Source organism: Oncorhynchus masou, chromosome 32 (assembly GCF_036934945.1).
Source record: "Oncorhynchus masou masou isolate Uvic2021 chromosome 32, UVic_Omas_1.1, whole genome shotgun sequence".
In the NCBI taxonomy this organism is placed as follows: domain Eukaryota; kingdom Metazoa; phylum Chordata; class Actinopteri; order Salmoniformes; family Salmonidae; genus Oncorhynchus; species Oncorhynchus masou.
The window spans coordinates 85289793-85307665 of NC_088243.1; the positions used below are offsets into that span (position 1 = coordinate 85289793).

The 17873-nt window shown below is 39.7% G+C and overlaps 2 protein-coding genes across 3 annotated transcripts in view; both read left to right on the plus strand.

Annotated features, from left to right (window-relative positions):
- Positions 1-290: 290 nt before the first annotated feature.
- On the plus strand, positions 291-8677 carry LOC135526738 (beta-1,4-galactosyltransferase 7-like). 2 transcript variants are annotated; one of them, XM_064955358.1, is made up of 7 exons: positions 510-736; positions 1072-1113; positions 1483-1815; positions 2073-2298; positions 4387-4470; positions 4926-5030; positions 5175-8677. In XM_064955358.1, the coding sequence occupies exons 1-7, from the start codon at positions 684-686 to the stop codon at positions 5328-5330; spliced, it is 999 nt and encodes a 332-aa protein (XP_064811430.1). In that variant the 5' UTR covers positions 510-683; the 3' UTR covers positions 5331-8677. The 2 variants fall into 2 exon arrangements, with proteins under 2 accessions (XP_064811429.1, XP_064811430.1); XM_064955357.1 differs by lacking the exon at positions 1072-1113 and having other exon boundaries at positions 291-736.
- Positions 8678-13951: 5274 nt separating this feature from the next.
- Positions 13952-17873, plus strand: part of LOC135527138 (homeobox protein EMX1-like) — a 30402-nt gene continuing 26480 nt past the window's right edge. Inside the window, exon 1 of the mRNA XM_064955783.1 lies at positions 13952-14743. Within this exon, the coding sequence (XP_064811855.1) occupies positions 14401-14743 (343 nt within the window). The 5' untranslated portion in view covers positions 13952-14400. The remainder of the gene's footprint in view (positions 14744-17873) is intronic.

Sequence of the window (17873 nt, forward strand, 5' to 3'; positions counted from 1 at the left end):
TATCTTAGGCGAACTTTAGAAAAACAGGTTGTGATATTTTCTTGAGTAGAAGCGCTTTAGTCAACTAACGAATGATGTCAATGTAACTTTCGTATGGTAGTGTGTGAAACACACCGTTAATTATTGAAACAAATTAAATTTGTATAGTTTGTTGCTAGACTTCTTTTGTTTCCCGAAAGCCACGGGTTTCACTGTGCAGTAGGTCATGGAGGGTAGGAACAACATTTCCCTTGCTCCTCTGTGTTGCCACGTGTCCACCCGGGGCGTCTTCATTACGCTGATTCTGTTGCAAAACGTTTCTTAAACGGAAGGGAACGGGACTGGACCTACCCGAATGTGTCCAATATAAACACTCGTTTTAGCTGTAAAACTGTTTACAACAGTTTGGACTAATTATTACTCCCCTGCTAGACAGCTCACTAGTCATTAGCCAGCGTCAAGCTAAAGCTTTGCCAATGTAACAAGAAAATGGACACGGAATGTCAGTAACCAAAGGCATATTGTGACATTTCGAGGAAAAATATGACAAGAATATCAGTTGGGCATCGAAATCCGACTGCAAAGGAGAGAGCCAGGAAGAATGGGGAAGTTCGATTGTAGAATCACGACAACAACATTCTCTTGTTTCACGAGTAGCTAACTTCTGTGCAACCTTGAAGCTGTTGTCATTTGCAACTTTGAAAATGATGTATTCATCAAGAAGAAAACCAGTCCTCTATTTCAAAGAAGACAGAAGGTAAAACATAACGGTATTCGGTATCTCTAATGTTAACAATGAGAGATTATCCAATCCTAGACTGATTAGGCTAGACGAGGGAACAGATGTATGCATTTCAAGACATTAGTAAACTAGAAAAATGTCATTTTTTAATCTACTAGTGAGGCCTATGTGAATCATAAAAAATACACTACTACTGTAGGTACACTAAAGCCTAAATCTCTATTACATTGGGCCACTAGCCTATTTCTCAAAAACGTGTGAGAATGCAGCCGGTGTAGATGGATTGCAGTCAGGTGTTGAAGATGGTTCAAATATTTCACATCATTTCTTGGTATTGTTCAACCTCAAAGAAATGAAACACCAAAAGCACCTCGTCCAGAAGAGCGTAATCAGTGAGTAGTTGACTACAATAGAAGTGTGTTGCTCTCAGATTTTGTTGTGTGAAATCATGTTGGTGCATTGATTTTAGTTTGTTTTCTGGTAAAATTGCACGATAATATTTTTAAATCAGCCATTCCTTGTAATCTGGACGTAGCCAATGCATACAGTGTGTATGGGTTTGGTTGTGCAAGCGTTTTAATGTACAATACTAATGCCTAACTTGACTTATTGAAACATTTTAACTATTAGCTGTTTTCCAATGGCAATGTGATGTGTCTTTCAGCTACTAAACCGCTCACTTTGGTGAAGGTGTGCATCATAGCATTGATTGACTATACTACATTGCTCAATATGAGACTTGCTATTACTTCTACTTTCAGATTCTGTTCTGGGAAATGCACAGTCTACAAACTATTTGGTCTGTGTGTGGTGCTGGTACTGGTCTCCCTCCTATGGCTCCAACTCAGCTGTACAGGAGACATGAGCCGGGTTGGAGGGGATGACAGACGCCTCCTCCATCAGCCCTGTCCTCTGGAGAGACAGGCATCCGCTGCGGACGACCCTTCCTGGGGTCCTCACAAGCTGGCTCTCCTGATACCTTTCAGGGAGAGGTTTGAGGAGCTGCTGGTGTTTGTCCCCTTCATGCACACCTTCTTGAACAACAAGAAAATACTGCATAAGATCTTTGTAATCAACCAGATGGATCACTATCGGTAAGTGATGGAAGATGTTATTTTGCCCTGTTAGTCATTAGGCCTACAACAGAAGTGTTGTCTAATCTGAAGGCCACAACATATTCTATTCTGTTCTATCCTGTTCTATTCTATTTCAGTCCAATGGTTGTTGATGAATTCTGCTTGGCACAGGGGAACTATAGTCTGGATGTGTGCCTAGTTGATTTGCGCCTTACCAAAGAAATATTGACTCCTCCTGGAAGTAAATAATGAGTTCCACCCATATCTCACCGCAGGTTCAACAGAGCCTCTCTCATTAACGTTGGTTACATGGAGAGTGGTAACGACACTGATTACATGGCCATGCATGATGTGGACTTGTTACCTCTGAATGAAGCTCTGGACTATGGTTTCCCAGAGGAGGGCCCGTTCCACGTGGCCTCACCAGAGCTGCACCCCCTGTATCACTACAAGACATACGTGGGAGGAATCCTGCTGCTCACCAAACAGCATTATCACATGGTAGGTTAGCCAATTGTTAAGTTAATCATTCATTATCCATAATAATAGACAGCACTTCAAAGCTCCAATATGTTTTTTTTTTCTTTACCCATGTACATACTAAAATAAAATGATTTGTCACATGCACTGAATACAACTGGTGTAGACATTAGAGGTCTTAATTAATCGGATTGGCCGATTTCAAGTTTTCATAACAATAGGAAATCGGTATTTTTGGACACAGATTTTTTTTTTACAACTTTATTTAACGAGGCAAGTCAGTTAATTTAAGAACACATTCTTATTTTCCATGACGGCCTAGGAACGGTGGGTGAACTGCCTTGTTCAGGGGCAGAACGACAGATTTTTACCTTGTTAGCTCAGGGATTCAATCTTGCAACCTTACGGTTAACTAGTCCAACGCTCTAACCACCTGCCTCACGAGGAGCCTGCCTGTTACACGAATGCAGTAAGAAGCCAAAGTAAGTTGCTAGCTAGCATTAAACTTCTTATAAAAAACAATCAATCAATCATAATCACTAGTTAACTACACATGGTTGATGATATTACTAGGTTATCTAGCGTGTTCTGCGTTGCATATAAATCGGTGCGCATTCGCGAAAAAGGACTGTACCTAACGTGTACCTAACCATAAACACCAATGCCTTTCTTAAAATCAATACACAGAAGTATATATTTTTAAACCTGCATATTTAACTAAAAGAAAGGTTAACGGGCAATATCAACCAGGTAAAATTGTGTCACTTCTCTTGCTTTCATAGCACGCAGAGTCAGGTTATATGCAACAGTTTGGGCCACCTGGCTCATTGCGAAATAATTTGCCAGAATTTTACGTAATTATGACATAACATTAAAGGTTGTGCAATGTAACAGCAATATTTAGACTTAGGGATGCCACCCGTCAGATATAATACGGAACGGTTCTGAAAGAATAAACGTTTTGTGTTCGAGACGATAGTTTCCGGATTCGACCATATTAAATGACCTAAGGCTCGTATTTCTGTGTGTTATCATGTTATAATTAAGTCTATGATTTGATAGAGCAGTCTGACTGAGCGATGGTAGGCAGCAGCAGGCTCGTAAGCATTCATTCAAACAGCACTTTCGTGCGTTTTGCCAGCAGCTCTGTTTATGACTTCAAGCCTATCAACTCCCGAGAACAGGCTGGTGTAACCGATGTGAAATGGCTAGCTAGTTAGCGGGGTGCGCGCTAATAGCGTTTCAAACGGTGACGTCACTTGCTCTGAGACTTGGGAGTGGTTGTTCCCCTTGCTCTGCATGGGTAACGCTGCTTCGAGGGTGGCTGTTGTCGATGTGTTCCTTGTTCGAGCCCAGGTAGCGGCGAGGAGAGGGATGGAACCTATACTGTTACACTGGCAATACTAAAGTGCCTATAAGAATATCTAATAGTCAAACGTTAATGAAATACAAATCGTATAGAGACAAATAGTCCTATAATAACTACAAACTAAAACTTCTTACCTGGGAATATTGAAGACTCATGTTAAAAGGAACCACCAGCTTTCATATGTTCTCATGTTCTGAGCAAGGAACTTAAACGTTAGCTTTTTTACATGGCACATATTGCACTTTTACTTTCTTCTGCAACACTTTGTTTTTGCATTATTTAAATCAAATTTAACATGTTTCATTATTTATTTGAGGCTAAATTGATTTTATTGATGTATTATATTAAGTTAAAATAAGTGTTCATTCAGTATTGTTGTAATTGTCATTATTACAAAAAAAAAGTTAAAAATCGTCCGATTAATCGGCATCAGCTTTTTTTTGGTCCTCCAATAATCGGTATCGGTATCAGCGTTGAAAAATCATAATCGGTCGGCCTCTAGTAGACATTACTGTGAAATGCTTACTTAAGAGCCCTTACCAATGATGCAGAGTTTAAAAATAGTAACACAAGAGAAATAAAATAAACAAAAATGTAGCTATATACAGGGAATACCAGTACCAGATCAATGTGCCGAGATATGTACATGAAGGCAGGGTGAAGTGACTCGGCATCAGGATAGATCATAATAGTTGTATGATTGTGGTGTTTTAGCTGTGTCATGTTCTGTGTTCCTAAAGTGCAACGGCATGTCCAACCGGTTCTGGGGATGGGGGAGAGAAGACGATGAATTCTACAGGAGACTAAGAACTGCTGGATTACAGGTAAACCAGGACTGTCCTTTACGTGTCAAAAAGAGACAAGAGATCGCTAAGAATTTGGGTTAATCCCTGAAAATACTCGCAAAATAATGATAAAGCCATTGAATGATTATTATTTTATTATTTTACCTTTATTTTACTAGGCAAGTCAGTTAAGAACAAATTCTTCTTTTCAATGACGGCCTAGGAACAGTGGGTTAACTGCCTATCCAGGGGCAGAACGACAGATTTTGTACCTTGTCAGCTCGGGGATTTGAACTTGCAACCTTTCGGTTACTTGTCCAACGCTCTAACCACTAGGCTACCCTGCCGCCCCATTACCATCAGTATCTGACACATCTACCTTACGTAGTAGAACAACTCAAGAGTACGTTTGCATGTAGATCAGCAAAACGGCTACCGCCACGTCTCTAAATACTATGAATAATATAATCCATCTGTCATTTTCTGTTTGCCAGCTCTTCAGGCCCAGTGGGATAAAAACAGGGTATAAAACCTTTCGCCACATCCATGACCCTGCCTGGAGGAAGAGAGACCAGAAGAGAGTGGCTGCACAAAAACAGGTGGAGATGCATTCACTGGGAACCTCCTACCGTGTTGTATTGCTATGTGTTGCATTCTCAGATAGACGGATACTGGATTGATCTCTTTGGTTGTATTTCTAATCACAGTACTGACGTTGTTTTTCTCTCCTCGTTTTTTGGAAGGAACAATTCAAGGTTGACCCTGACGGCGGGTTGACTAACTTGCAGTACAAGGTGGAGTCGAGACAGGAGCTGACTATTAGTGGAGCCCCTGTCACTGTCCTCAACACCAAACTGGAGTGTGACACAGACAAGACTCCCTGGTGTCTGTTGAACTAAGATGGCCCCCATGATAGACCTATGCTGCCTCTCATCTGGGTTATGTTCATTATCTACCAAACGAAATAAAACCGACTAAAACAGGGAGGGACTACCTGAGCTTCTCCAATGAGAAACACTTGTTTTTGTGTGCCCTAATGAATATGACCCCGGTGCTACAGAGGGGTGCTGTTAACCCCTGCTTACTGTGCTACTTCGGGACAGTTTCTGGTCCTGAGGACATGGCTAAAACAAACAACCGTACCAGGAGACATGGGTACCATATTCTGTCCGGTCCAGAGAAGAGCCTTTGACCTTTGAACCCAGCAACGCCTTCCCTCATCGGAGAGATGGAATGTATTTATAAACTAGCTAAATGACGCGGTCCTTTAGAACTGCGGCGTAGCCGTCTGACTTGCATTCAGAACTGTGAGTGGCTGGATCTCAAGCAGGCCGAACTTCAGGCTCTTTTAAACTACAGACACTTTGCCAATATTGACGACACACGAAAGGAAAGGTGTACTGAAATCGTAAGCAAAGGCCTTTGTGTCTGTTTATCCAGGTGACCGACCAGGACCAACCAGCAGTGGGATGTTGGGTGGTCTGGCTCCTGGGCGTGGTACTAGTGGAACATTGCCTGTCCTTCAGTTGAAGTCTGCTATACTGTCTGGATTCATGTCTTATCATCAGAGTTAGTTTGCTATGAAAGGGTTTTCTTTCTGACATTGTAATGCACCGGGATTGGCATGCCACCTCCATGGTACATAGCGCTGTATTCTCATCCGGTATCCATTGTGACCCATCATGTACTCAACTGGTAGTGAGTTGAGTATTAAGAGTGCCCTTTTGGGTTTGTTGTTGATGGTAAAATCAGCTTTTAAGGTTTACAGTTGTTCTTTATAAAGTTTTCAGAGAACAACTAGATTATGAAAGTATGTTTAGGTAATGTCAAGCATATGTTACAACAGTTTGGCCATATACCATACTGCTGTAATGTCAAGCATATGTTACAACAGTTTGGCCATATACCATACTGCTGTAATGTCAAGCATATGTTACAACAGTTTGGCCATATACCATACTCCTGTAATGTCAAGCATATGTTACAACAGTTTGGCCATATACCATACTGCTGTAATGTCAAGCATATGTTACAACAGTTTGGCCATATACCATACTGCTGTAATGTCAAGCGTACAGTTGAAGTCGGAAGTTTACATACACCTTAGCCAAATACATCTAAACTCAGTTTTTCACACTTTCTGACATTCAATCCCAGTAAAAAATGCCCTGTCTTAGGTCAGTTAGGATCACCACTTTATTTTAATAATGTGAAACGTCAGAATAACAGTAGAGTGATTTATTTCAGCTTTCATTTATTTTATTACATTCCCAGTGGGTCAGAAGTTTACATACACTCAATTAGTATTTGGCAGCATTGCCTTTAAAGTGTTTAAATTGGGTCAAACGTTTCGGGTAGCCTTTCACAAGCTTTCCACAGTAAGTTGGGGGAATTTTGACCCATTCGTCCTGACAGAGCTGGTGTAACTGAGTCAGGTTTGTAGGCCTCCTTACTCACACATGCTCTTTCAGTTCTGCCCACAAATGTTCTATGGGATTGAGTTCAGGGCTTTGTGATGACCACTCCAATACCTTGACTTTGTTGTCCTTAAGCCTTTTTGCCACAACTTTGGAAGTATGCTTGGGGTCATTGTCCATTTACGACCAAGCTTTAACTTCCTGACTGTTGTCTTGAGATGTTGCTTCAATATATCCACATAATTTCCCTGCCTCATGATGCCATCTATTTTGTGAAGTGCACCAGTCCCTCCTGCAGCAAAGCACCCCCACAACATGATGCTGCCACCCCCGTGCTACACGGTTGGGATGGTATTCTTTGGCTTGCAAGCCTCTCCATTTTTCCTACAAACATAACAATGGTTATTATGGCCAAACAGTTCTAATTTTGTTTCATCAGACCAGAGGACATTTCTCCAAAAAGTACGATTTTTGTCCCCATGTGCAGTTGCAAACCGTAGTCTGGCTTTTATATGGAGGTTTTGGATCAGTGGCTTCTTCATTGCTGAGCGGCCTTTCAGGTTATGTCGATATAGGACTTGTTTTTACTGTGGATATAGATACTTTTGTACCTGTTTCTTCCAGCATCTTCACAAGATCCTTTGCTGTTGTTCTGGAATTGATTTGCACTTTTCACGCCAAAGTACGTTCATCTCTAGGAGACAGAACGCGTCTCCTTCCTGAGTGGTATGACAGCTGTGTGGTCCCAAGGTGTTTATATTTGCGTACTAATGTTTGTACAGACGAACGTGGTACCTTCAGGTGTTTTGAAATTGCTCCCAAGGAAGAACGAGACTTGCAGAGGTCTACAATGTTTTTTTCTGAGGTCTTGGCTGATTTCTTTTGATTTTCCCATGATTTCAAGCAAAGAGGCACTGAGTTTGAAGGTAGGCCTTGAAATACATCCACAGGTACACCTCCAATTCACTAAAATTATGTCAATTAGCCTATCAGAAGCTTCTAAAGCCATGACATCATTTTCTGGAATTTTCCAAGCTTTTTCAAGGCACAGTCAACTTAGTGTATGTAAACTTCTGACCCACTGAAATCTTGATAAGGTGAATTATAATTGAAATAATATGTCTGTAAACAATTTTTGGAAAAATGACTTGTCATGCACAATTTATTTTACCTTTACAAGGTAGATGTCCTAACCGACTTGCCAAAACCATAGTTTGTTTAACAAGCAATCTGTGGTGTGGTTGAAAAACTAGTCTTAAGTACTCCAACCTAAGTGTATGTAAACTTCCGACTTCAACTGTATCGTACTGCTGTAATGTCAAGCGTATGTTACAACAGTTTGGCCATATATCATACTGCTGCAATGTCTTTTAGAATGATTCGACAAGTCAATGGTACCCGAAAAATGTATTTGTACAATATTCAGTATTTATGTAAAGTTATGACTCAAAACCCTGGGAAAAACATGCACATTGTCTTATTCTCATTATAAATGTCTTCATTGTACATATCATTAACATACCTGTATGTATTTTCAATACTGAACATGATCCATTTCAAGATCTGTATGACAGGCCATTGTGCTTAGACTTTTATGTTGACGTTTCTCACTATAATTGAAATTGTAAAGTACTTGCTCCAGTTGAAACCTTCTGAGGAAATGCTAATAAGGGTTCGTTAATAACTGATGGCACTTTGCATGACAGTGTAAATGAAGTTGTGTCACCTCTTGTTTAGATTTCAGGTGCTTAAAGTGACCACTGGCCTGTCATTCCAGGTGTGTTTTTAATCTTCCTGGTCCAGTAAAACTGCCTTTGAAGTCAACCCTGCACTGTCCCGCTGGTTATAGACAAGCCAATTTTTGAATCCACTAGATACTTGTATCACTGCCCCAGAAGTCTACAATAGCCTGTCTGAAATGTAGTATATGGTATTCTACGTTTATAAGATCAGGCATAACTTGTTATGCATTTAAAGTCAGCTCAGGACTGCCGGAGCCTATTTCTGCATCATGACCATGAAACGTTTCATTATTGCATTTAAATAGCCGAGGGCGCAAGCTACCATAAATCCTGTCCATATGCGATAAAAGACTATAGCATATTTATTTTATAAGCACAAACTATGTCTCACTCAATGGCAACTTTGCCTAATTCTGGGGGCAGACGTTTCCCAAAACCCAATGGCGTTCGTTTTCGATTTAGATCGTGATATCATTTGAATATCACAATGAAAACCTTTAGGCTTGTCTACTGAATCATGACTGTGGTGATTTGTCACTTCAGCCCCGCATGTAAAAGCTCCTGTCTGAAGTCTTTTGTCAGGTCATAATTGATCCATCGGCTCTTGATCGACCAGAACACGGCACCGTTTAGGACAGGCCCCATCAGGAAAGGTTTACACTAATCTCTTCAAAGTAGTTTCTGACTCGATGCGACAATACCTCTCAGGCCCTCTGATCTATCTGTTGAGGCGGGGTATGAAGTCCTCGCCTCCCGCCTGGAGAAGGGGCCACATTGAGCCACACTCATCCGCGCAGCATGACGAGAGGAAGCCTGAGCGCGAGATCCCTCAACGGAACATCATCTTTCTCCTTACCATCATACTTTCCTTTTTATGGTGGAGCAACAGACATCTCGTGCTTGACAAACACGATTCTATCAACAACACAGACAAAAAAAAGCGCGATCCTTCAGTATAGAAGTGATTCATTCCGTGGGTCCTTCCGGGGAAGCAGCCGCACAACAAGCCATGCACATCCAGCAACCAGACGGAGGCGCACTGCACCATCCGGCGATGCTGACTTGGACGCATTTTGGAGACACATTCACTTCACCCAGTTTACTAGAGGCGTCTAAGTGGTTATAATCAAGTTCTGTAGAACGGTAAGATTTAAAGTTGAATTTATCTCGTAAATGTTTCCGACTTTTATTGTTATGGTCCAAGGGATAGTAGCATAGATTATAGGTCTCGCTTCGAATTGTTTCGTAAAACTGATGACCTGACTTCTCTATTAATTCCAAATGGAATACGGAATAGGGGTCATTGGGATAATGTATAATTAAGAAAATATAGCAAACTAATGTTTGTTTTCTCTCTGCAGGACAACCGGACAGTCTATAGAGGAACCTTCGTGTGGAGATCCCGCACTATCGACACACCGACAACCAGCTGACTAAACTAGAAGAGGTGTGCAGTAAGCAGCGGTACATGACCGGGACCGAGAATATTCTTCTGGCCTCATCGCTGAGACTGGCCGAGACACGGGTCAAGGTCTGGCTCCAGGACAGGAGAACGCGGTGGAGGAAGGCCCACGGGGACATGGTCGGTGTACGGGAGAGACACGCTCACGGTGAAAAGTTGAGCAAGGAGGAGGATGAGTGGATTTCAGTGGACAATGACGAGTCATGGATGTATTTTTTTAATATGTTTTATATTAGTAAATGCCTTGAGCCCACCACACACATTCATAGTGATTCTTGAATTTTTATTTTTGTCAAACAAGAGAGAATATTGGCGATATTTTACCACTGCGTGGCCTGGCATGGTATGCTTGTGCTCATCAGCTGACAACTAGGCTATGAGTCACTGAAGATTTAGCCATATAATTTGTGTAATGTATTTCATATTCCCCATATCACAACATTCCTTATGTGATTTAATTTTCTCCCCTGCATTCCTTTTACACCTGCAGTTTTTATTGGTTTCCTTTCAGTTTATGTGGCGGCATTTATCCACGTACCGAACCCAGGATATAGGCCTAGCTTTATACCGAACCCAGGATATAGGCCTAGCTATATACCGAACACAGGATATAGGCCTAGTCTTGTACCGAACCCAGGATATAGGCCTAGCCTTGTACCGAACCCAGGATATAGGCATAGCCTCCTATATTGCTGTTGTTTCTGTTCTTAATGTGGAATATTTTGTACTGATCACTGTCTCTATATTGTTGTTTTGACTGATATTTTTTAGCTACTTGATATGTAATTCTCTTGTATTTAAAAAAATAAAAATAAACCTTAGGCTTATAGATGTGAAATGATGAAAAATACATAGGAAAGGCCGTGTCCAAAATAGCAAGTTTGGATTTATTAAAGAACACACTATTTTCTGCAAATAATTATAGGCTACATAAATATATCATTCAAATCGACTAATTCTAATATACTCGGATGACAATAGTGTGATGGACACAAGACTGCAGATATAGCACCAAACTGAGTGACTAATGCATTATGGACCACTACAGACTGTTTATTCGTTTTCAATGGGTTAAGAAGTCGCTCCAGGCATACTGGCCCTCACTTAACCAGGTATTATGTTCCTAGAAGCCAGGTGTGTGGAGGTAAAAGCTTAAAGTCAGACCCAACACTGACATTCTTCTCCCTGATTGACCTTTATGGACTCGAGCTGACAGCGACAGGAAATGTTTGTCCGCGAGAGTAAATAAATCAGACCGTCCGGAGAGAGAGCGACAGCCATAAGGGCACAAAATGTTCCACAATTTGAGCCTAAATATGCTTCAAGGTTAAATTCCTCACGCCATTTGCACACACTGTACATATACCTTTTTTTTTACTATTGTGTTATTGACTGTACGCTTGTTTATTCCATGTGTAACTCTGTGTTGTTGTTTGTGTCGCACTGCTTTGCTTTATCTTGGCCATGTCGCAGTTGTAAATGAGAACTTGTTCTCAACTGGCCTACCTGGTTAAATAAAGGTGAAATAAAAAAAAATAAAAAAATGGCAATTAGGTAGTAGATGGAAGTTTCCATTATGTAGTTATTAAAAATAATACGTGTGGAATTAATTAACATTATTAATAACTAATAAAGTTAAAGTAAATTCGGGGTAAATAAAATTAAAAATAATATTGTTGAATTTAATTAGACATTTTTTTTGCAAATATGTAATTATAGAGAATATTATGAATTCTATCCCAGATCTGATTTGAACAGAATATCAATATTATCTTAAAAAGTAAAAGTTTTTACTCAGCCCGCACTGACCTTTACTGAGACCATTAAAATCCACTAGAGGGCATTGACCACATAGTAGTTCGTATGAATGCATTGACATGGAGGCTACATGTGCCCTTTAAAAATAAATGTATGTAGTTCTGTCCTTGAGCTGTTCTTGTCTATTTTGTGTGGATCCCAAGAAGAGTAGCTGATACTTTTCCAACAGATACTGGGGATCCTAATTAAATGCAAAAAAATAGAGCTCCCAAAGTAACTCATTCATTCACTTGAAATCATTCATTCACCACCAAATTAAATGCAAATGACAATAAATTATTAAACCAGCACAAGATTTGACAAAATTATGCCACTAAACTTTACCCTTGACAAATGTACTTAACTAGGGCAATACTGTAACTATTTGAATTGATAAAGTTATTATTAAAATACTGATTTAGTATCATCAACAACAATGTATATTTAATAAGGGGACTGTTTTATTCAGTCCATTTCTCATTCAATGTACTGAAACCATGAAGGTAATCTGTAATGACCTGATGTTTTCCATGAATGTTCCATTCATCAGAGTTCTATAAACTGCTCGTGTTTTTCATGTCCTTTATACTGTAGCTTACTATGTATAGTAAAATAAATGACAGGCATTTCCTATAACACATCCTATTTCTGTTCCTTTCTGAATAGAGTAACCTCATTCCTTGTAAAAGGGACTTAACTCCAGTTAGCTGATTCAAGGCCTACCATGCAGGGGGACAATAATCACATTTTAACTCAGCTTCACACCCCTGCGTTCCTACAAAAACTCCAACTGCTTAATCCCTCTTTTCAGACCAGCAAATTCTGTCATTAATTGCCAGAGGCAAAATTAATAGTTGTTAATGGCCACCCGAATCAAAGGCTCCGGGGCTAGATCTGCCAGTAAAACCTATTAATTCTATACAGGGGGACTGGGCGGTATGGGATCGGTATAGGGGACAAGAGGGGTGGAGAGTAAACTCCTTAGGGACTCAAAGGGCTCTTTGGCCCTTGGTGGTTCACATCAGCTTCCACAGAGCAGATCATGAAAGATGGAAGCAGGGGGCTTTTGTGGTTCGTCCCTGATTATTTCTCCCCTGAAAGGACTGACATCTGTCCTTGGTTCCTGGGACTGGCTGTTCCTCTGATCTACTGGTACCCCCTCCTCTCCCTCAACAACATCTAAGATGGTAACTACCAAAAGAGGGAGGTAAGGCACCCTGGACATAATGTAAAGAGGACATATTTCCCAGACCTTTGACCTTAGTAAAACAATACCTCTTTAACTGACCTATTCTCAAAAGGAGTTTCATTTAGCAGACCTGTAGGCCTATTCTGTAAAGAACTTTGATTTAGCAGACCTATAGGTCTATTCTGTAAAGGACTTCCATTTAGCAGACCTATAGGCCTATTCTGTAAAGGAGTATCAAATATCAGATCTATAGGCCTATTCTGTAAAGGACTTAAATGATTTTCAGTCATCAGTGGTTTTGGATACCTTGACTAACAAAAAAAAGTCATAGTAAACCTCAGAGATATTTTGTAGTTAATCCCTAGAATTATCAGGGACTAGTCTGATGACTAGTCTGATCTTTGACCTAGAATTAAATTGATCAATAAACCTACAGGTGCCACTGTCAGATATGGGCTATAATGTAGGGAAAAGATGTGGGCTAAAAGATAGGGAAAATATATGGGCTATAAGATAGGAAATAGATATGGTCTATAAGATAGGAAATAGCAGAACAACTCATTTGTGTGAGAATTTTTTTAATGGTTTTCTATTACAAGGCTAATTTCCTAGATTTTAGGGACCATTTGGGGGACGGGACATAGGGAATGATAAACTTGTTATGAGTAAGTTATAATTAGTCAATCATTAACAAGAACATCTCATATTATGGTGCTTCTGATTTAATATGATATCACTTTGCAACATTTAAATAAACGTATATGGATAGGCTATTATTAGTCACAAGTCAATTCAATAGAGCATAAGTCACTCATTCAGACTAACAAAATGGCTGTCATCCGCTAGGCTACACGGTCTTATCTGCGCATGCCCACCACACCTCTGTCACCGACAGTAGAGACCAGGTATTGAGTCTGACGAGTGACAGGCTCTTTCTCAAAGGCTTAGCCTACTGATCCTGGCTCCTAATACAGCACAGTCCAACAATGGTTTCCAGGAGTGATGAGACCGAGACAAGAGCCAGGCTGTCATAAACCTAAAGTAATCACAGACTAATAGATCTGACGTTGCAGTGGTAACTAGAACCGAAACTTGATTTTTGGCATATTGTTACAGCAGAGAAAACCCGACGATATCCTGAGACAAGTGACGGAGACAACTGAACCGGCTCTACTGGCAACCCGCTTCCAGACGTCCACTGATACTGGCAACGAGGTTTGCACGCGCAAGGAACTGCGAGTTATGGATTTCCCGGGAACTGTTCTACTGCTTCTGTTGTGAGGTTTTCTTCTGAATCACCTGTTTTATAACAGTGTTATTGAATATATTATTAGAAATATATAAACTACAACCTATTTGATCATGTACCAACATAGTAAGAAATGTTTTACCATCGAATCCCTGGTTGGGAAAGACGTGAACTCTTCAACTACCGGCGACGAACCGATCAGACCGACAGCGCTGAGGTTCACGGAATCAATTCACCCGGCGCCCTTTGGGAGTTGTTTCCAGAACTCCGGCAGGACTTTATACAGCAGTCCAGACATGATGTTCCCTGACCCGGGCACACACACAGGGAACTCTGGTCTGCCCCTGCATCCCCTCCAGCTTCCATCGCAGCCTTTCTTCAACCCGCATCAGAGAGACACGTTGAATTTCTACCCGTGGGTTCTTCGAAACAGATATCTCGGACACAGGTTCCAAGGTAAGCGAACAAGTACTTTAATTTAACGAATATTGCTAAATTATTTTAAATAATATCATATGTTTGTGCATATCCTTGTTATTGCACACGTATGGGGACATATTACGCACGAGCTAAATTACAATGACTGTAAGCATTAGAATTGAGAACTCACTCTATAGTTCCGTGATGGAAGAAATGTCCTTATGATCCCTGAACATGCAACATGTTGGTAGGGATGGTAATTTATTCAGGAAACTAAAAAGGTCTAAAAAGGTCGTCAACAAAGCAACAAAAACAGGATCAATGCAAATGACTGAAACTACTGTTTGCAGAGGACAAAGTTTCAACATCCACCTATAGTTATTTTATAGGTCTATTCATTATTGCTACATTTTCTGAGATTGGATGCATTAAAATAATCATAAAACAACGCACCCAGGCGTCGAACCCGCCGCTAGATTAAAAAGCCTGTAAAAAACATAAATACATACTTTTCGTCCTTTTCCAGTAGTGATTTAAAAAAAACACTAAGATATGTTTTAATTCAGTGAAAGTAGACTATATTGTTTATTTTTATTCATTTATTCATTTACACATCGAAGCCATTGCACTTTCTTATAATATATGTTCCGATAAGGTTGTTAGGAGATCAATAGTCTAATATGTTTAATAATAATAATAATAATAATAATAGGGTCAATTCAATTAAATGTGTAAGTTGTATGCAATTATTAATAAAATAGGCCTATAATCAAGAATTATTTCACTTTTGCCTGACCATTCGTTTTAGGTTTTACATCATTCAAAGACGTGAGTGGTTTCAAAGTTAATTATAAGTAGTGGTGCAAAAAGTACCCAATTATCATACTTGAGTAAAAGTAAAGATATATTAACAGAAAATTACTAACGTAAAAGTAAAATACGACTTGAATAAAAGTCTAAAAGTATTTGTTTTTTTAAATATACTTAAGCATCAAAAGCACTTTCCTTATATAAATCAAACTGGACGGCACGATTTTCTTGATTTTTAAATGTACGTATAGCCAGGGGCACACTTCAACACTCAGACATAGTTTACAAACGAAGCATTTGTGTTTAGTGAGTCTGCCAGATCAGTGGCAGTAGGGATAACCAGGGATGTTCTCTTGAGAAGTGCGTGAATTTGACCATTTTCCTGTCCTGCTAAGCATTCGAAATGTAACGAGTACTTTTAGGTGCCATAAAATGTATGGAGTAAAAAGTACATTATTTTCTTTAGAAATGTAGTGGAGTAAAAGTAAAAAAAATATATAAATAGTAAAGTGAAGTACAAATACCCCAAAAAACTACTTAGTAGTACTTTAAAGTATTTTTACACCACTGATTATAGGGATTTTTGTTTCTCAAATATTTAGATATAATTACCGTAACTAATATTTAATTAGACAATTTAATGTTCAAAGTTATTTGGATTAAAAGTAACAAAAGACAGGAATAATGTAATATTATTAATTTCTAATCATATTATAGTATTATAACAAATAATAACAGAAATAATAAACAATAAAAAAATAATAACAATATTATTTAATTGAAATTTGTTTTGTGTTCAAATTTTGATTTAAGGGGTGCATATTTCTGATCAGACAATGGACCAGATACGAAAGTCTTTAGGAACCAAATAAATCCATGAGAGAAATTGAATATTAGAAAATCTCAGGATTCAGTGACCAAAACTTTAAATCTTCTTACTCAAGCTATGTGCAGTGCATTCATTCAATATATGGTGAAGATCCTTAATAATTGATGTTGGGTGGTCCTCAAAAAACAAAGCAATTTGTTAAACCAGTGGACAGCAGTAGTTAGCCACATCAGGTGTGCTCTCAGGTATGTTACACTCTGACCAATCAGCCCAGGGCTGTATTCACAGTGTCTCAGGTTATTAGTGCTGATCTAGGATCAGCCTTTTAGATCATTAATGAATGAGATTATGAGGACAAAGGGGGGAATCTGATCCTAGATCAGCACTCCTCTTCTTTACGGTCCTGTCCAGGCAACCTTCAGGGTGTACCTCAGTCAGGTAATCAGTGGGAGTCAGAGGTTGTTGTCACTGTTGCTCAGATCAGGATCTCAGATAAAGTGGTTTTGTTTACAGACACAGCCAATCCACTCACTGATGGTGTCCAATAACCATGAAAACTAGTGTTTAGACAAGGCTAACTACAGACCGGAGGAGTGAGAGGAGAGGATTAGCCATCATGACTGTCACTTACTGTTAGGGATGGATGGGAGATTTATCTTCTTTCATACTCCCCACACTTCCTGGGAGGCTTAGAGAGAGAGAGAGAGAGAGAGAGAGGGAGAGAGAGAGAGACAGAGAGAGAGAGACAGAGAGAGAGAGAGAGAGAGAGAGAGAGAGAGAGAGAGAGAGACAGAGAGAGAGAGACAGAGAGAGAGACAGAGAGAGACAGAGAGAGAGAGAAGTGCAATATAAACAGGTTCGTAGGTCTTACACATGTGAGCAGCTCTTTATATTGGGGTGCATTTCAGTGTGTAATCTCTGGGGTACATTTGAGTGTGTATGAGATTGTTATGGGATTGTTAACATCAGGAAGGAGGGCAGACAGTTCATTCACCCATCTCATCTCCCAATGGTCTGATGGTCTGGAGGTTTGCTTTGACACATTTGTATTCATTAGGAGGTGTTGAATGGCAGGAGGTTAACTGATAGGATAACAGGGCATTGTAAACATTATTTTCCAAACATATTGGATAGTTCGTAGAATACTCCTCTTTTGTTTTTGTTTCCGTCTTTGGTTTATAATCAGACAGAAAAACAATCAATCAATCAATCAATCACTGAAATAAAGACGGACTGTGTGAGGAGGATAAAACATTATGATTGCTTGCATATAAAATCCTAATTGATTAAAAATGTTGTATATAAAGAATCATTTATGCAGGAATTGATAGTTTCCTTTTCACATTCATTAATTAGCTCTCTGCACGTATACTTTATAGTCCATTTAGTGATAAACGGAAATAGACCATCCTTGTCCTTAATAACAGCCATCCGGCTCCCTCTGTATTCATCCATCCAGGGTTAGAATGAGAGATTGGCCCCCACCACTACCCAGTGTGTAGCTGACTGCTGACAAGACCATTCTTG